The sequence below is a fragment of the Limulus polyphemus genome, unplaced genomic scaffold, assembly GCF_000517525.1.
Source record: "Limulus polyphemus unplaced genomic scaffold, Limulus_polyphemus-2.1.2 Scaffold2444, whole genome shotgun sequence".
Taxonomy (NCBI): Eukaryota; Metazoa; Arthropoda; class Merostomata; order Xiphosura; family Limulidae; genus Limulus; species Limulus polyphemus.
This window is the reverse complement of record NW_013668054.1, coordinates 28,290-49,436: the sequence shown is the minus strand read 5'-3', so window position 1 is coordinate 49,436 and position 21,147 is coordinate 28,290. Positions and strand designations below refer to the sequence as shown.

General features: G+C 34.1%; 1 protein-coding gene across 1 annotated transcript in view; it reads left to right on the top strand.

Moving 5' to 3' along the window:
• LOC106466974 (poly(A) RNA polymerase, mitochondrial-like) overlaps positions 1-21,147 on the top strand; it is a 90,849-nt gene that overhangs the window by 50,191 nt on the left and 19,511 nt on the right. The window contains exon 5 of the mRNA XM_022395061.1: positions 4,861-5,078. Coding sequence (XP_022250769.1) covers positions 4,861-5,078 — 218 coding nt within the window. The remainder of the gene's footprint in view (positions 1-4,860; positions 5,079-21,147) is intronic.

Below are 21,147 nucleotides of genomic sequence, written 5' to 3'. Positions count from 1 at the left end.
AGTGTATTTTAGAAAGAAAAAAAGGGTCATTTATGTTTATTTCGATTTTTTTTAGTGGTTATGAGGTTGTCAAATTGACCAATTCCGTTTTGAGATAGGGTAGAGAAAATAACAGATAAACTATAAAGTTTTAGTGAAAAAAAACGTTTAAAATGTATTTAAGAGGTTTCAAGGATTACAGAAAGGAAATTTGAGATTTTGTTAGATGAGGAAAAGTATTTTTGATTTTAACATGAAAATTACTTTGCACATGGACTATTCAAAACAAATACTCAATATGTTAATGGACAAATCTGTATTTTATTTTATCTAAAATGCTTCACTAAAAAATATTATTTTTTATGTGTGAAAGATTTGTAATATGAACTGAAAGACTGCCAGATTTCCTGAAGATATACACACTATATTGAGAATTATAAGTATTAAATCTATGAAGACTAAACGAGTACAAAAAGGTTACATGGTTGGTCAAATTTACCGAGCCCATATTGAGAGAGTTAATCGACATTTTAGGCATGGCTCAATATTAGTCTTATAAAAAGAAACATATAATTAAAACTACATATATGACAAAGATATTGAAATTAAAGAAGGGATTGAACAATCAACATGTTTTTTATATTTTTATTTTAAAGAAGGATGACATTTCAAGCTAGCGCTCTTCATCAGATTGTAAAGCTTACAACATATTGGTTTTAAGCTGTATGATCTGATGAAGAGCACTAGCTTGAAACGTCATCCTTCTTTAAATAGAAATATAAAAACTTGGCAATTATTCAACCTATTCTTTAATTTCAAATTTAGTCTTGCCCAGCTGGCTAAATGCCAGTGAGTTCTACTGTTTAACCAGTTACTATTACAAGGCACTGGCATTTTTTGCAAAGTTGATATTCCAGGCATGATTATGAATATTCAGTCAATATAATTGGAAACAGTAGTAAAATTATATTAAAAAACTGGCTGCAAACACATTTATCACAAACATAGATCTAAAATTTTATAGTGTATGTGACAGAAACTATTCCGGTATGGATTTTTTTTACTGAATGTATTATTTAGTTTCAGTATTCAAACAATAAACACAAATACAAGAGCTTCGTTGTTGTAGAAAAACAGACTATAAATATTAGATATAAACTAATCTTGCCTGAAAATATTATCGAAATATCATGCTATGACACCAGATAATGACAACACTGATGCCATCTTAAAGGTTTGGGTCATTAGTCACCAGTAAGACTTTGTCAGTTTTCAATTGTCAGAATAAAGTATCAAAATATATAAATAATGAATCTGAAGTAGGTGAAATGTTATTGGTTATATATAAAATGAAACAAGTAGAAAGTCTAAGATTAAGTATTTTTATTGTTGTTTCTAAACAATTTCAGAATTTCAAAAGCTCTGTTTTCTAAAATATTATAAATTCACAATCAAATTATATATATGTGTGTGTGTGTGTTTTTACAACTAGAAATTAGATAATATTTAAAAAGTTTGATTTATTGCTTTGACTCTGAGAATGTAAAAGACTGGATTTGGCTCCAGAAAATAATAATTCACATCAACTGTTTAGTTATATTCTCGAAAAGCCAGTTTCTGCAAAATTATATTTCTATATTTTAAAAGTTAACTTTTGGAAACTGGCTTTTATAAAGGCACAGAACTTGTGAATTGTTTGTTTCACTTGGTTTGTCAAGAATAATGAACACAGCCTCACAGAAAAGAAACAAAAATGACTCAGAAGATGTCAAGTCAGTTCTTTGGGCATTTCGATTTTCAGTTACTGGAAAGAAACCTGCCATAACATGTGAGTATATTGATCTATACATTTTTCAAATATTAAATTGTAGGCCTACTTCTGACTATATAGGTCTGACTAAATCCATGCCTTATTTTTATTTTTATATTGTGTTCACTTTCATAATTAATTTTCTACTTATTTAATTTGAAAATTTACTTATTTCCTTATATTTGTTTCTTCATTATAGTTGAACCAACTTCAGCCAGTGCTTCAAACATTCTATCAACATCTGATGAACCAGTACTACTGTCAGCCACAGTTTTAGAAACTGTTGTAGGTCCTTAAGTTCCACAAGTAGAATCTCACCCCACAACTGCTTCTAGGAAAGTTCCATGCTGCGTGGAAAGTTTCCACAATTGGGTTGCAAACTTGAAAACTGATTGGATGCAACAAGACACAAAGACAGATGTGCAAGATACCATCAAACTGCTTGTGCAAAGTATATCATTAATACTGGCTCAACAAAACAACACAGTATCTTTTAGTACGAGAAATATATTTCTATATAACACCAAGTTTGTTATTTTTCTTTAATTGGACACTTAACGTTTTGTCTTACAGCTTCTTCAGGAGCATTACACTAAAACAGAAACTATAATGGTATGTGGAGTGCCGTATTAAAGAAAAATAACAAATTTGGTGTTATAAGGTCATTTATTTCTTGTACTAAAATGTCTTTTATATACCAGTATGCACTACAGAAATTAAATAATGAGCACAGTATGTTGTTGGTACAAAGAATGTTAAAAAGGACTCAGAAGAACAGCATATGATATATGATGGTGACATAAGTGCACTTTCAGCTCATTATGTAGTAGAAGCTAGGAAAAAAATGAGCCAAGAGATGGGGAAAAAAAAACCTTCAAAAATTGGAGACATTTTCTACTTCCCTAAGCTTTAGAACTCCAGATAGACAATAGCATCTCGATGGACAGAACATACTGCAATGATAAAGAATGTAGAACATTCATCACTGCACAATTATATATCATAATAACTACACGTTGTTAACTTTTCTTGATGATAGCACAGATAGAAATGACGGAGGAAAATAAATTGTGCAGATAATAAAAACTTAATACCCATATTTCATTCATTAAGCTTATGGATGTAAAAACACAATGTGTGTGGATACTGTAGAAGCACTATAGTTGACATTACCTTTTCTTTCTTTCTTCCAGTGCATTTACATTTACGATGGTAGGATTTGGAGTAGAAGGTGCAGGTGTAAGTTTTTCATTAGATGTGGTGTGGACACTGTTGGGCACAGATGTACCTTGGCTTGTTCAAATACACTGCATGGCCCATAGGTTGAAACTCCCCCTGAAGGAGATTTTTAAAGTATCATGCACAAGAACAGCAGTTCACATGCATCTACATGGTCTTCAAAAAATATAATTAGAGAAGAAAATAAGGTAGCAGAAATAAAGAAAACATCCCTCATCTGAGGTTGATACAACATAAGCAAATTGAAATTGCACTTTCCAAACTTCTAGTTAAACGTAATTGTGCATATGGAAACTTTTCTGAGGACAACAAGAAGCTTGGCAAAAACAAGGTAACAGTGCATGAACTTCTTAAAAGAACTAGAAGATTTTAAATTTGTTTTTTACATGTTTCTACTTTAGTGTTTTTGAAGAAATCAGCAAAGCCTTCTTGTTGTTTCAACAAAATGACAACACTATGCCTAGCTGGAAAGTGCACAATTAACACTTCTTTCTTACAAGATAAGAAATACTATATTGATAGTGAGTACTAGCATACATGTCAGAATGGACATTTGAAAGGGCGGTCGCTAAATAATATGAAAACTAAAGCCGATCTGACAAATGGCAATAACAGATCATTTTTAGCCATCAATGATGCCTTGGAAAAATGGTAATGTTGATGTTTTTATAAAGATTATATTTTTCTTCCTTTTGCCAACCAGGCTGGCACTTCTGTTAGTATTATTTGAAGTAACTGGCAAACATTTGCCAGTAGGCAAAAAAGTAACTTTCAAGCACTGCATATAATGAAAACTTGTAATTGTTATGATGTTCTGTAACTTATAGAAAAATAAACTTAATTTTTTTTTCCCAATCAAATTTTACTCAAAGAAACATTTAATTCTTTGTGACAGCTTTTTTTCTTTTGTTGTTTGTTGTTCTTTTTCAGTGTGTGATATTTTCAGGTGATGCTGATTTCCTCAAAGAATATTAGGTATGTTCACTATATAGCATGGGGATATGCAGAATATATTATCAAGTGATACCAAATTTAGCTAAAACTGAGTTTGAGCAAAGGACTGGACATAATGTGAAACACACAATGAAAACAATCTTTATAACTTGAAGACGCAGAACACAGTGTGTTTGTGTGTACTTGCTTATGAATGCTGAACAGTTGCATTTCACTGTATTTATGAGTTTATTAAACTGGGTCTTCCCTTGGTCAACATCACATCACCATTATAAGAAGACTTACTGTATTTCTTTGGTTTGTTGACACAAGCTGTGCTGATGAGCCTTGAATAGGCAAAACTGCAGGCCAAGCAGAAGATGTGGCACATAAAATAATGTATTAAGCCTCTACATCACAGATTGTATTTTCAATTTTACTTTTGATGAAAAATAATTTGTAATATAATCATTAAACAGTTGTTCCAATATAGAATACTGAATAATAAATTAAGACAATGACAATATTATTCAGATACCTAAATTAATTTGTTTTACTATTTGGCAATTTAAAAACCCCATAAACATTATATTCACTTCACCATAACTGTATTTCTTTGGTTTGCTGACCCAAGTTGTGCTAATTAGCCTTGAATAGGCAAAACTGCACTCCATGGTAGAGGGTGCAGCAAACCAAAGAATGCATTATGCCACTACATCACAGATTATGTTTTTAATTTTACCTTTGGTGAAAGGAAAGGAAATTTGTAGTATAGTCAGGTATGAAATGCTTACAGCATTGATCTGGTTTGTGGAGCAAGGTTTGGAAAATTACTTTATTTAATAGAAGTATTGTATGTTTTTAACCTTGATTTAGATATTTTTATCCATTTATTTCAGAATAATCCAACAAGTCGCTTGAAGTTTCAAACAAAAAAAGCCTTTGCAAATGACCGCATGCAAACACAAAGAACACTTGAAACTGTTGGAGACATTCTTCAGAATTTTGTCCCTGGGATTGCTCAAGTTCAACGAATACTACAAGCTCGAGTACCTATTTTAAAGTTCCATCATATCCCCACAGGAATTTACTGTGATTTATCCATTTCAAATAAGTGAGTGTTATATCCTTGTTTATAATTGGATCTTCTATTAGCTAATCATATTTAACAAAACAGTACATATAAAAAGACAGACTTTAAGTTATATTCAATGGACATTAAAAAATCTTCACAAATTGAACATGCTTCTACACTCTTCCTTCTTATGACATTGTCTACATTTCTGTATGTTTCTTCTGGTACTTTACTTAGGTGAACAAGTATAATTTTTCACTTCTTTGTCTTGGACTAGAAGTGATCCATTTTATATACTTGCCTAGACAATTTTTGGGTTATGAATTAAGTTTTTTTTCATGTGCACTTTCTGAGTTTACAGTAAACTAATGCCATTTAGTTTTCATAAAAGGAGGAATTTTACTGGAAATCATCACAGCTTGCATTTAATCAGTTATTGCAGAGCATTTTCATAACATTGAGTTGTGTCATTTATTCTGTAAGCATTGTGTCATGAAAAAAAGTAAACAGAATTTGCCTGTCTATATTTTTGTCACTCTTTTTATGAAATAATTTGTCTCTAGTGTATATGTTTAAGTGAAAGGTTGGTAGTGGTTGTTATCTAATACTTTGAATTAGAAATTGTGAGTCAAAGTGTGTTGTGTTTCAAGATTCTACCAAAAATCCTATAAGAACATTGAACCTCAGAAAGGCCTATTATGAGATGGAGAAAGGAAAACATCTCTTTAGTAAAGATGGTTGTTGTAAGGTCTGATCATTCTCCTAGTACTTTTACTAAGCTTATTTAGAATAGCATATCAAGACTTTCTTTAATTGTATTTCTTATCAGTCTATTTGTGAGGACTCTACCAAAATTACACACACACTGTAGTTATATTGACTGTTTTGGTGTACTAAAATTGTGTTATACTCCTAAACAAATTAGTAAAATCTTGCATTTATTGCCTTCTGTAATAATAATATCTAACTTGAACTTTAGACCTGATGCACATTTCTAAAGATATTCTGAACTTACATTGAGTGCGCATAGTCACTGTCTCAAGCACTGCTCATCTTTGCTAAAGGTTTAAGAGTAATAATGTGCTATCTGTCACTAAACAAGAGACTAAGTAGCGATAACCCAAGTGCTTTTGGAAGGTTAGAACTTTTATTGTTCAGTGTACTTTCCTTCCAAGCTTACTCCTAAGAATGGCATGTCTTTCTTATGAAAGCTTTCAGGCTTAATGTTTTGTAATCGTTGTATTTCTTCACCTTTTGTGATTTCTATTCATGCATGACAGTCACTCTACAAGCTTATTTCTTTGTGCATGAATAAAGATTCAAGAAAATAGGTTCCTATCCAAGTGAAGTATGTCTTTGCGTGTATTGTATTCTCAAATTCACTGATTTCCTTAAGAGTAAATGGGTAGGAGCCTCAGAATAATGAGAGATTCACCAGAAACTGTATTCTGGAGCAGAGGTGTGACTTTGACTGAGTCTGACATAAAGAGACTGAACACAATCAAAGTTAAAGTTAAAAAGACAAATGTTTGTCATGTATTTCTAACTGGAGAGAGATGTTTAACTTTTATTCATTGTCTTTCAATACTTTTATTTCAATATGAGTCAAGTTTAAAAGTTAAAGTAGGGTAGAGCAGTTTTTATCTCCCTAAGAAGTTGTATCAAGTTTTAGTTAACATGAATTGTTGGACTCTGTAGAATATCTTTGCATGTGTATGGTATTCTCAGATTCACTACCCCCCCCCCCCCACACACACACACACACATACACAGTCTGAGAGAACCTGATATTATATACACAAACAATGCCAGACCTCTTGGGGCATCATCTGATTTACTACCAGAAACAATCACTCTCTCTATAGCATGTCTCATGCTACAGAAATCTTTCCTAAAGGGGAGCACATGTGATGCCCTTGGTCATTGACCCAATTTCATAAATAACTAAAGTGAGAAACCTAGTGGCTCCTTTGCCTGACTTTCTATATTAAGAACAAAAGTAATCAAATAGAAATTTTGGAGATGTATTTAGTAATTGAAGGGCTAGGAAACATATGGTAAGCTTTGTACACCACATATTTTATCAGAAGCATTATTCTCTTATTAGATTTCAGTATTTTAGGGTAACTTGTTTCACATCTGCTGGATGCATAAATATATGCCACCGATTTCATAGTTTATGATATGTTAGGAAATTGCACAATTACATACATCTGTGGCTGCAGATAAGTATATTCCATTGTATGAATCTTTGACAGCGTACAATCTTAGTTCATTTTTGTCTTTGTTAACCCTCTCTAGGCAGGTCATGGGTCAAAGGCCACGTCATCGCGCTTGTTGAACTCGCATTCAAAATTTTATTGAACTACTTTTCTATTTGCTGATATATCACTCATGTACTGAATCAAACACAGTGGCCCTGCTCACCCCTTTCCATTTTTGGAAACAGTCCCTTATATACACTTACTTCAATATATGACACGTGAATAACCAATCGACAGCTTAGAATGTACCCTTAGTGGTTTTCCCAGCTATTTTCATGTGTTAGTATGTCATCTCATTTTTTCGAACCAAGATTTCAAGGAGGTAGGTTGTGTCTGTAGTCCGCTCGAAATTTCATATTTTTTTAGATTGAAATACAGCTTAGTTACTAAGTTATAGTGGAATTCTGTGGTATCAGTATAATAATTTATTATTTTTTGGTTATTCAACTTTATATGTAAAACCTAAAGAAAATTATTTCATATCCTCCATGTACAAAACTTTATAAGGCTTAGCAACTTAGTACAAAGATTGTAATTAGAAGAGATAATTGTTTGCTTTACTTCTTTATTTACTGTTCTATATTTTAAGAAAAATAAGTTTAAGAACTTATTTTTAATTAGTAATAATCTATATACATATATAATGTATAATAATGGAAATGTGACTGTATTTTACAAAATACTAGTCTACTAAAACACAGCCAAGACAGGTCACTTTGTAAAGACTAAAGGTCAGTTTTATATTATTGAATACTGGAACATCAGAGCATCTGTGCCATGTCATTGTAACTTTTGTATTGTTAGTGAGGCACAGGTGAAAGGTCAATATAATAAAAATAATAAATATATATTTAAATGTATAATGTTATGAGATTTAAGCTATTTAGTTCTAAACATTTATGTTTTCATGTTGTAATTGGTGTTCATTCTGGAACAAATGAGGCATAATTTATATTTATTTCCTAATTTTTTATAGTGGTGCCAAGATCAGTCAAATCTACTAAACCTGTACAGAGATTTCTTAATGAAAATAGTAGATAAAATATAAAGTTTTTTTTAAAGAAACATTTGATAACCATTTGGACATTATAAAGATTTTGCATGTGAAATTTGAAAATTTTCTGATGCATAAAAGTATTTTTAATTTTAAAATGAATATTACTTTGCATTTGGATAGGAGACATATGAAAAGAAAAAATAATCATGAGAAAAACATCGCTTAACAAACCTCAAGACTTAATAAAAAAAAAATATATATATTTTGTGTATGTAAGCATTGTAATGTTTACTGATAATATGCCAAATTTTTTGAACATATGCTTACTAATTTAAAAGTTATAGCATGAAAACCATAACAAGCCCAAAATGGTTGAGGTTGGTTCAAAAGTCAGAGCACCTGGTGAAAGAGTCAAAGTAACCAGTTGAAGGCAGAAACAATTTTGTACTGATAGAACTTAGAACCATTTTGTATGATTTGTCTTGTCAACTTACCTACAGAGTAAATAAACTAATTTAAAATATTGAAATTTAAAATATTTTTTTGAAGTATGGTTTATTATAATTTATTTTGGATAAAGTAATTTACAAAAATCCAAACTGCTAACCCAAGTTTTTTATCCCCATATTATAACTTTTATTGGATTGGTGTAAAGTTCTATATTCCCTGCCTGTGCAAATACAACTTGTCAATATGTTAAACAATCTGTAAACTTAACTTTATATGAATTGCTTATTTTTAGCTCAAGTAGCTGAAAACAGTGAATTTTTTAAGTTGGTAGTGTCCAAACTGTTGGATTCAACTTTCCACATGTTTTTAAAAAGTTTTCAAGTTTCTGAAGCTAATAAAATAACTATATTATCTGAAAGCTGAGACTGGTTTCTTTCTCAATATTTTTGCTGTAGAACTCCCTTTCTTCCTTATGTGGATTATAATTTTTTCAAACTTGTAGTTAGTATGTCATATGTGCCTTGAAATGATACAAGGTACCAGTGGTTTTCTATTATTTGTATGCTGCAAAGAGGTAAGAGATTGATTTGAATAGAATTCATTGTTTGTTTGTTTTGTTGAAGTAATTGCTTTGGCATTTCATTTTGTAATATTGTAATAGGAGATGAGTTGTGTAAAGATAGAGGTGACAGAGATAAGTTTTATGTATAAAATAGAGTAAGATAAAGACTATTTATTTCAGTTTTAATAATCAAAATAGTATTTTATTGCATCATTTCTTTAAACAAATTGGCCTAGTGCATAACATCATTAGTCCTACTATAATGTATTTACTTACAACCATCAGTGAAAAATGGCTTTTAAGGCACAGTTATTAGGGTTGTGCATAATGGTTTGGTATATAGCTATGTTTCATAGTAATTTTTATTGTATTATAAATCACAAATTGGCTAAAAAATGTAGTTTATGTTATAAAAGGTCCCATGTTTATGCTATATGTCTGAAGTGTCTGCATTTCAAATAGGTTGATATTTATGATTTAGTGTTTTTTACTAATGGAAGGCAGAGTTGGCCAGTATAATGCCAATAGAGTGAAAAGGTTTAAATTGCCAGCTTTTATGTTTTAGTTAACAGATTTCTGAAATGACACACACCTCTACTTACAGAAAGCTATCTTCCTCGTGCATCTGCCTTAGACATTTGCAAGCCACTAGCCTTTAGGCAAGTCCTACCTAATTTCACAAGTTCCACCAGTAAGAGGGTCACGCAACCTCGTTGAACACTAACTCCCTCTCTGCTCTTGCACTCATGAATTTTCATTTTTTTCCTTAGCACAGAACACATCGGACATGTTTTTTCTTTGTCATGAGGTTTGTGATGTTTTTAGGAACTTAGTTTCCTTCTTTTTTTTTCAAACTATGAACACACTAGTTCATGTAACATCTTCTACTACTTGTGTATGTGGCTAATTTCCTCATGCAGGTTATGTAAAAAGTATGGCAGCCATTGTGATTAAAGTAGGGTTGTAGGTTTCATTATGCAGTCAGAACCTTCAGCTCCAGTCCTTTCTTCAGATATTCCTGCCCCCTATTTGTGAGGAGGATGAACTTGGTTGTTCTTTCACCTGGTTAGGCTTTTGGAACTTCTCTCCCTTTTCAAGAGAAATCTTAAACTTTCTTGCATTTTCAGGACTTAACTTCTCAAGGATGCACCATTCTTGTTTCCTACTTCTTAATCCTAACCCTAACTCATTTCACTAATGGTATAATTATTATGACTATTATAATAGTCCAAATAATTTTACCATTAGTAACACTACCACCTCATCTCAATCATTCCGCAAAACTAACTCATTTTGTTTACTATTCCTGGACCACTTACATCTCTGTGATATCAAGCCTTGCCCTCCCCATCTATCTGCTTCTTATTTCCTCGATTTTAGTCTTTCTGCATCCTCTTTCATGATTTTCACATTTCGCATTGCCCTTTCTTCTTTTTTTCTGGTGGGGGTGACTATTTGGCATTGGTATTGCCCTTCAGTGCTTAATACTCCTGTTTTCCCCTGATCCTTTTTACCACATTTCTTTACCTATCCTCTCTTCACCTCAAGTCTGAGGTACTCCATCATTCCCCAGAGAATTTTGTGGGTAATTCTCATTTGTTTCACTTCTCCACTTCTACCATTCCCTACTCATTTTCCTCTTTCTTACTGAGGTTTGTTGGAGAAGGATACTCTCCTATCCCATGTTTGACTTCTTTCTTCCCTTCTCTGATCTCTCACCTAGCCTCTTTCTTTGCCCTGAAGTTTGGAGGTATTCCTGATTTGATTGAATCACAGGCTGGGGCTGGTTGTCATCAATTCTTGCTTCTGGACTTTGTTTCCACATTGTCCCCAACTTTACCCTCCACTATTGTACCTGGTCTTAGTCCCTGCTTCCCTGTCTTGTGATTCTCACTTCTCAACTTCCTCTTCTACCCAGTTTCAGACTCATTGAGCTCATCAATGATGTTTCTGTCGTACAGGGTCCTGTAAGTGTCCAGCTGTTATGGTTTCAGTCCCTTTGTTCACACTTTTCTATCCACACAGGTTTTTTTTGTATTTTCTACCCATGGACTTTCTCTCCAATTTCCTTCCCCTCCTCTTTTCAGCCCTCATCTTATTTCTGTTTCCCCTCCTGCTCATAGGTTCAACATCTTGTGGAGATTGTGTTCATCACTGCTTCCTGCAGTTCCTCTCTCTCCCACTCAATATTTTATTCACCAGAGGGGTGTTATTCTCAGCTGCAATCAGCCTTCTTCCATCTGCCTATGATCTATGGAACTTACAGTCACCAGAATTCATGCCTATCCTACTCATCCTCCATGGGAAATTTAGTGTTTGGTGACCATAGCTTCATAGTGACTGCTTATTTCTTTGGGTCATACACATATGCACCTCCTTATTTGATCATTGCATGACCAGAGGGACACCTCACATGTTTCTTTGGTCTCGGTGGTTCTCTGGTCTCTTCCTTTATTCTAGTATTTGTTTGGGTGACTGGACTGATCCAGTATCACCATTTTTGTTCCATTACCTCTTCTCAAAACCAGACCTACACCTTTTCAATTATGCTTTCTCTCTTGTTGAGGAACATCCCTGAATGACAGTTGTACTTCTGGCACATAGACCCAGGATGAATCCTCTCTCCATATCCACTTGCTCGAACTTCCATTAGACTGTTGGGCATGATGTTGTTATTACCACTCCTAGTGGTTCATTTCTTTAAGTTCCATTTTGATGACTTCTTGGTTTTTCCAAACCACCATGTATAATCTTATCCAGATTGGGTTGGTTTACCTGCCTCCATGTATAAGGTACTATGAATTGGGTTGCAGAATGCCTTTCTTGGCCAGACAGTGTTCTGCCCAAAGATGGTCTCTTCTCCCCCAATTTTTCTATTGGGGGTGCTCTCCTGGGGACTCTACTCATTATTGCCTTGCTAACCTTCTTACTTTCATGCTTCTTCTTTTCAATTTGTCTGTTCTTCTCTTGACCCTGGCTGTTGCTGCCAGGTCTGGTATTATACTTCTCATAATGCTCATCCAACTTTCCGTCTTGGGTCCTGGCCTAGATTAAAAACATTCCTTGTCATGTCCTCTTGGTGGTACCTCTCTGGCTGTTTCAATGTTGGTTCTCTCTACTATGCTACCCGACAACCCAACTCCCTCTTACTCTGCCAATTATTCACTATTGGTTCAACATCTTCCATCTCCTTTCTATCAAGGGATCTTGTTTTTCCACCCTCATGATTGGATTTGTTCGGTCCATCGCCCATTGAACCATACTTTCCATTCTGGTAATCTTTTCCCATTCCATGCATCCTTCTGCTTGGGCAATCTACCCACATGAAAGGTGTGGCTTTCAATGATAGTCCATCTGTCACCACCATCCACGTTCCCTTTACCTGGCTGTTCGACAGGGTTCAGCTGTCTCCACCATTGCCGGTTATTGGGCAGCCATGTCTTCAACATTTCATCTTTCTTGATACCACAAGGTGTTTCCTTTCCTGTTCCCTCCACTTTGTTACAGTCCTTCCTTATCCATAGACACCCTCTCTCTGTTCCCATGCCCCTTCAAGCAGTTGACAACCTGCAACTTTTACCACTTTTCTCTTCAGACACATTCCTCTTACTTCTCCTCTATGGTTGCTGTCATTCAGACCTTTATGCTAGTGACTCAACTACCCCTTTACATCATCCTTATATTCTTATTTCTTAGGACCAGTCCTTTCTCCCGACGTTTTCAGCCACTTGAGGAAGAGACCTTTCCCTTTCTCCTCTCTCCCACTCTTCTATGATCTTTCAGACCCAGACAAACCTTTGTACCCTGGTTGTGCTGTTTGTTGCTACTTAACTCGTATCTCTCACTTTCAGGGTTCATATCTTCAACTTTACATTCCTTGGGACTCCTCTTCCTCCACGAACAAATCTCCTACTACCTTTATAGGTAATCCTACTTACGGATGGTCCACATTTCATTCTGTCAGATTCTGCACCTCTCATTGTTGCTTATTTCTGATGGCTACTGGATGAGATCCTTCAAGCCGGCATATGGAATACCTTGCATAACTTTTTCTTTGCTCATTACCTTTACCATCTAGCTGTCTCATCTCCTGATGGTCACTGCCTGCCAATGTTCACCATCCTACAGATGAATACATTCCCCTTTAGATTATAACATTTGCTTATAGGATCTCACCAGGTGGCTGGTGGTGGTGGTGCCTTCCGGGGTACACTTATCTCCCAAAATTTTATATAAAGCTAAGATAATGGAAAGTTCTCATTTCATCCACTCTAGCTCCATATATGCTAACTGTTGAGATGGCATGAGGTATTCTTGTGGTATATTCTGATATCTGACTACTATATGATCCCTACTGTACCTATTCCATGTACTATCAAGGAAAATGCCAGCATCAGCAGATGCTCTGTCTGCTTTCCTGGTTCATGCTTGCTGGCTTTTCAAAACAGGTTTACGAGGTCACTCATTGAACTTTCGCCAGTAAAACACCTTTCCGGCTGAAACAGGACTAATAGGAATCTAGGCATTTTCCCCAGGCCTTCCCATTACAAATCCCCCTACCTTTTTTTTTTTTTTCAAGTGTAGCATGTGAGACCTTTACCACTTACCATTTCTTAGCTGTTGGGTTGATAGACTATAAAGAACCCTGATTGATTGGGACCTAGAACAAGGGGTGCCAATCAGTGGAAAGTAGGGCAGTAGTAACACTGTCAGTGTAGCACAAGTCACTCCTCATATAATTTTACCAACAACATACCAGAAGCACTTCATACAATACAGTGCCTTACTCCTGTGATCTGCATATGTTCAGTAGAGTTGAGACGAGCGTGTTCTAATATATGTGGTTTCCTCCTACAGGCTGCAACTGTCCAGTAGAGTCAAGGTGAGTATACACTACTATCCTGTACCCTCCTCCAGTGGTAATGTCTGTTCAGTAGAGTTCAGGTGAGCACACACTATACACTGTACCACTTTTCTGCAGTCATCTCCTGTTCAGTTGAGTTGAACACTTACTAATAAATCATGCACTTCTCCTGCAGCAAATTACTGTCCAGTTGAGTTGATGCGTGTACTCTTACACTCACTGCACTCCTCCTACAGCTGTTGGTCCAAGGGTATGATGGTAGAGTTGAGGTGAGTATGCTCTAATAATTTCTGTGCTCCCATCTTGCAGCTGGTGTCAATCCAATAATGTCTGAACTCACTTCAACCATGCTACACACATTGGTTCTCCAACCACTTGTGTGCAAGTACTCGGACAGCCATGTTATTATTCTGCCAATACCCATGACACGTGGGGGTTATTTGCCTCTTCTTCCCTTCTATTCTGTGCAAAGTGTGTACCTTGAAGGAGATGAGCTGCGGTCTCTTATGGGTGTGCCCCTGTGGAGCCTCTGCCTTTGGGTGTCACAGTCCATGGATTTCCTTCAGGTGCTTTCTGAAGGGAGTTCATCTAGGTAAAGTTTACACCAGTCTCTCTACCATATCAGTATGGGATTCTAGCTTTCAGTGTGAAGAGGTGTGTATCATCTCAAAAGTTAACATTTTTCTCATTTCAAAATATATTTCCGACAGGTACTTTTTCACACAATTCCCACCCTCCTCCCCGCTTCTGATGAGTTAGACATAGTTGCCTTGTTAAGAATGAAAATTCACAAGTGCAAAAGCATATAAAGAGTTAGAGTACAGGGATGTTGTGATGCCTTCCTGTTGATGGAGGGCTTTTGCTGCATAATACCACATTATGCAGTGGGGCAATTTACAAGAAAACTTGTGAGATTTGGTGTGAATTTGCCTAAAGATTTCTATGTGAAAAGGTGAATATCTATCAGAAATACATTTTCAAGTAAGGAAAATGTTAATTTTTTGCTGGTGGAGTAGGAGAAAGCACATCTACTCAAGATAAATACAAGAGAAAAAATAATGTTATATCACACTACTAAATCAGAATGAAAGATATATTCTACATAAAGATATATTCTAGTTATGGAAGGGTGAAATATAGCTTTTTTTTTCAGCTATAACAGTTTTCCTTTTTTCTGTTTTGAGCCTTTCCTGAGCATGAATCTTAAATGTAGAATAACAAGTAAAAGAACCTATAAAGTGAATTTAAAATACCAATAACTTGTCAACACCAATGTACCTTCTGACACAAATATAAGTTGAATGAATAGGTAAAATCATGCCTGATTTTATAAATAAATTCAATGTTACATTTGTGAAATTAACACAAAACCTAGAACTATCTTCGGTGACGAGGAACCCACTTTGAGACTAATAATGGCTGGAGACGGCTTGAATGGGTAATGAAGAAAAACTTTAATATAACATAACAGCAAATGTACAACATTTCGACAAGGTTTTGTCATCATCAGGTACCTTGTCGATTACAAAACCTTGTCAAAACGTACCTGATGATGACAAAACCTTGTCGAAACGTTGTACATTTGCTGTTATGTTAAACTTATATTGAAGTTTTTCTTCATTACCCATTCAAGCCGTCTCCAGCCATTAAAGAAATTAACTGTAATGCGTACAGGGAGGGGCAAAAGTGGCTATACACTGTACAGTTGTTTCATTTATAACATAGCTTAGGGCTTAATTGTTATTCTGAAATAAACAACAGTTAAGTTGGTTTCAGCTGTCTTTGTAATATTTTATTTAGCACCAACTATATAGTAACTTATGCTCAACGCTACATAATTAGGATGGTCGAGCATCTCTGATACAACGTTGTAATGATATTTCAAGCCAGGTGACGAGTTATTACGTGCAACGTACTTTGAGATAATTTTAAAAAATTATGAAAGCTATGCTGTGACAGTATCACTTCTACGTACATATTGCAGGTAGATAGAGATCCATAATTACTTAATTAGGCTTGGTTATCATAGTCTGTTTCCATTGTAAAATTAAAATTGATCGAGATCCTCAATTCCTCAGTCAAGCTTGATTGTCATAAACTTTTCTCATTATAAAATTGAAATAATCAAATCGTATTTATGACTTTGTTGAATTGAATCATTTATTGGGATTCACCATGGTCCAACAACTTTAATGTTAACATTTTATAGTTTTATCATACAAACTACGAAATGTTTAATCTTTTAATTAAAGGAAATAATTTCTGAATGTTTTTTGTCAACATATTTAAGTTTGATGTAACAGATGCGGTATAAGAGTTAATGCAAAGCCTTCTCAGCAAAATTTGTTCAGCAATGAATAAGAAGAAAACATATGAAATTTTATTAAAGTTTTACGGTAATAAACAATTTTATGTTAACATCTTGACGTATCGTGCAACTGGCTGTGTCCGTTTTCACTAATGCTTGCTCTATACTGATAATCGTTGATGTTTTACTATTATTATTATTGTCAGTTTGGACAAATAAATGCTACTAAAAGCGTTGTTGTTGTTGCTTTAGCCATACCTGAAATATTGTAAATGAACATAAACAGTTCACTTCAAGTTATTACTCGTATTAAGAAAAAGTACTTCTCACTAACTGAGATCTAATAATAAGTATTTTAAGAAGTGCATCCAGTTGAAGTTCTGAGATGGACAACGTAGTTTCACTAAAAGTAATTGATTCCGCTTAGTCTTCTATCACCTGCTCGTGCACAACGTTTCGGTCTCTAATTGTAAATCATTATACGCTTTATCTTCTATGACCTGCATGTGCTAGATTCTTGAGATAGATAACGTTTCGGGTTCGTATTTTTCACTAACTGTAATTGATTCTTTTTAGTCTTCTATGACCTGCGCGTGCTAGATGTTTGAGAATTTACAACTTTTTTTTATTATTCGTATCTTCTCTGATAGCTTAATTATTAATCAGGACAATCTATCGATCCTAAAAGCATGTAATAATTGTATAAAACAAGAAAACTTAAACATCAACAGAAGTAAATAACAACTCTCTCGGAAAGTTTTGTGACAAACCATCTAAAAGAAGAATAGAAACATCAACGATGTTGGATGGCTTGTTTGTTGGATTCGAATTTCGTGCATAGTTACACAAGGGCTATCTATACTAAGCGTCCCTAATTTAGCAGTGATAGACTAGAGAGACGGCAGCTACTCAACTTCACCCACAGCCAAATCTTGGGTTACTCTTGTACCAACGAATAATGGGATTGACCGTACCAGTATAATGCTTTCACGGCTGAAAAGGGCGAGCATGTTGGATGGAACATACAACAAAGAGGCACACCCATCGGTTCAGTGTATTGAGCTTTCGGTTTGTCACAATAATGTAAAGTGATAATATTAATTTCGTGTTTGAATAACTCACAAACATGCGATTAAGTTATTGCATATGATTAAATCTAACATAGTTTACTGAAGGTTGTAGTACACATCAAATATTTGAATTTTTGTGACGATTTCAGAAATCTGAAGCGAATACATACATAGCATTTATTGTCGATGTAATAGAAATAGAAATAAAACTCGATAATAAAAAGAAAAAAGATACTATAACTGTTTTTGGTGTATTTTTTTCATTTATAAACAACTGAAACATAAGAATTACTACGGCCTTAATATAGTTGCTAAAATATATATTTGGATAAGCTATAGAGTGGGTTTGTTCAAACAGCAAGACAACAAAATTATTAACATTTTGGATTTATCTAACCTTGATAAGAAGGTGATCTTTTTTGTTATTACTGAGAGAGAAATAGAAATCACTTGCTTCATCATTTCGACAATAATAACAAATTACAATGACAAATATTTCAGTGAAATAGCATTATTAAATCTACATCTTATAGACTATAAATAAAGTATATATCTGGAAAACTATGCTTCATTGTCTGTTTTTTTAGCGCAAATCTACACTATGGCTCTGCTCTGTTCACCGCAGGAAATCGAACTCCGAATGTTAGTTTTGTAAATTCGTAAAATTACCGCTAGTCCACCTGGAAACTTACGAAAAATAAATAAAAGCCTTAGAAAATGTTTTAGATTAACTGAATCTGTCTACCTATGAATTTGAGATTCGTTTTAGTAAGATAAAATATAATGTTCATAAATTTCAAACCGCTGGGACGTTATGGTTCTAAGATCTACTATTATTATTCACTTGTTTGTTGACACATTTCCCATAGGATATTCAGTATACCAACGATGTATAATAGTATATGGTGTACGTTCATATTCAAAAAGAAAAACAAAAGAAATGTCTCAATTAACTAATCGATAATTTTAAACGTTGATTCATAACCTTAAAGCTCACACTGTCGTTGTTGTTGTTTTCTTAATGCAAAACTACACAATGGGCTATCTGCATGCTGCCCACCGCGGGATACTAAACTCCAGATTTTAGCATTGTAAGTCCGTAAACTTACCGTAGGACCATATACTGTCATCAGTACTTAATACAGTACGTGTTTAAAAATTTAAATTGTAAACATTTCCATTTTATTTCAACTATCACCACTCTAGAGATCAGAATAATAGAAAGAAAATTTGAAATTATGTTTTGCTTACCATAAAATAACAGAAATAGGTTTATAGAAAGCATAAAAATTCAGACCACATAAGAAAGACAAAACATTGAAGAAAAGTACGCTTTTTTACAACATATTTCATCAAATATAATTGAAATTTCTTTGAGAAAAAATTATTGATTTTTTAAAAATTATTTTAATAGGATTACAGTAAAGAATGTTTGACTATTTTCCCCGAAAAGGGGCCGAAAGCCGCCTGTAGGGGTCACCTGTTTTAACCATTCGCGCCACTATACAGTAGTGTGTTGTCTGTCGGTCAGTCAGTAGACAGTAAAATGACGTAACATAAGGGGCGCTTAACGTTGCAATCTATACTGTCGTGACATTAGTAAAACGTGCGCATGCCATGAGTCACGAGAATAATTAAGCACTCTGTAAGCTACAAAACAGCATGGCATATGAACTTCAAAATAAATAAGTAAAAAGATTTGCTACTCTTACTTTTGGTTTTATTTACTCTTGAAAGAGAACACTTTCGGGGATCCTGCGAAAGTACATCCATTATACATGTATATCTATATATATATATATATTGTGTATTGCATGGCGTGTTTTCTTTTCCTTTGTTTTTTTGCTGCACTTACCTAGAAATACTCAATTCTATCATTTCTGCCGAATACAACTATCCTTGCTCTACAGTGCTCTCAACTAAAATATATAAAATGATAAATTGAATGTAACGTCTATTCACGAGGTTAAACTTGGGTGTACTGAGGATTAATCGAATTTTATAAGAACTATGTTCCAATCCCTATGCTGCCCTTGGAACTACTTCCTATATCGTCGATCGCGTTAAGGCTGATGACCATGGTTTCGCATGATTCCCTCACACGCAATCTCCATTGTAAAAAGCTTCTATCTAAGAATAGCGGGGTCTTAAACATTACATTTTACAAACTGTCCACAGATCCTCCACTATGCGTGAACGATTGTTTGCAAGACCAAAAGGCAAACAAGCCTATTGGAACTGCAATGAGGAACTTGACAGACACGTAATCGAAAGAGATTGTGTGTTTCTTTGTTCTTTTGCGATATTTCTCGTGAAAACAACAGATGATTTCAAGGTTTAGCTGGAAGATTCTGAGCGTTTGCTTTTGAGCCTTTGTCAATTTCGAATCATAGTTTATGTTATTTTGTTAATGGTACCTGGCTTCATCACTTTTTATAATATTATTTAGGTTAAAGGATTATCTTTCGTAACTATATCTTTCAATTAGCGGACTAGGGTATTACCTTCTGATTCGATTGAGTGTGGTTTAGGAGCCTGTTGTTGTGTTAACCACTCCAATACCTAACTTTTCCTTTTCCATGGATAATTTTGAAAGTTCCTTCTTTGAAGCGCTGTTTCTTTGGCCCTACATCATTTAACATCTCATTATAAGAAGGTCCTTCCTCCGAATTCATTGACTGTGAAATATTGCTATAGCGTGATTCCATTGTCGAATGGTCAGAATTTGTTATGAACTAAACACATACATGTGTGATAGGCATATCGTTCGTGGCGTCACAGTTCACATCTGGGATGACCTACCATTGTATTAGCATATGCAAACCATTATTTAAAAATGCGATTATTCCTTCTGTATGTTAATATAGAAGATCATAGAATATTTCTATATGAATATTATTACAATAAAAAATACAAAAGGCTAAAGAGCTATGGTCGCTCTCAAAAAAGTTTAATTTTAAAGTTATAAGTATTTTATACAAATGATATAATAATACAAGTTAGCAATTTAGCTGTAAAATATTATAACATTAATATTTCTTATCAGACTAAGCATCACATACTACACGTTCTGACAAAGATGTCGCGTGTCAAAGCATTCCATTATAACCCTAGATAAAATTGAGTTTTCTTCTTCTTTTTGTTTATTTTTGGTTCGTTGTAACGGATAACGTATTTCAACCTGTAGAATTGGCATAAAAGCATATCTCTTCATCACAAATAAAAAAGAAGAAAACATTTCAAAGCATTCTATTATAACCCTAGATAAAATCGAGTTTGTGTCTTCTTTTTTGTTAATTTTTGGTTCGTTGTAACGGATAACATATTTCAACCTGTAGAACTGGCATAAAAGCATATCTCTTCATCACAAATAAAAAAGAAGAAAACATTTCAAAGCATTCCATTATAACCTTAGATAAAATCGAGTTTGTGTCTTCTTTTTTTTGTTTATTTTTGGTTCGTTTTAACGGATAACATATTTCAACCTGTAGAATTGGCATAAAAGCATATCTCTTCATCACAAATAAAAAAAGAAGAAAACATTTCAAAGCATTTCATTATAACCTTAGATAAAATCGAGTTTGTGTCTTCTTTTT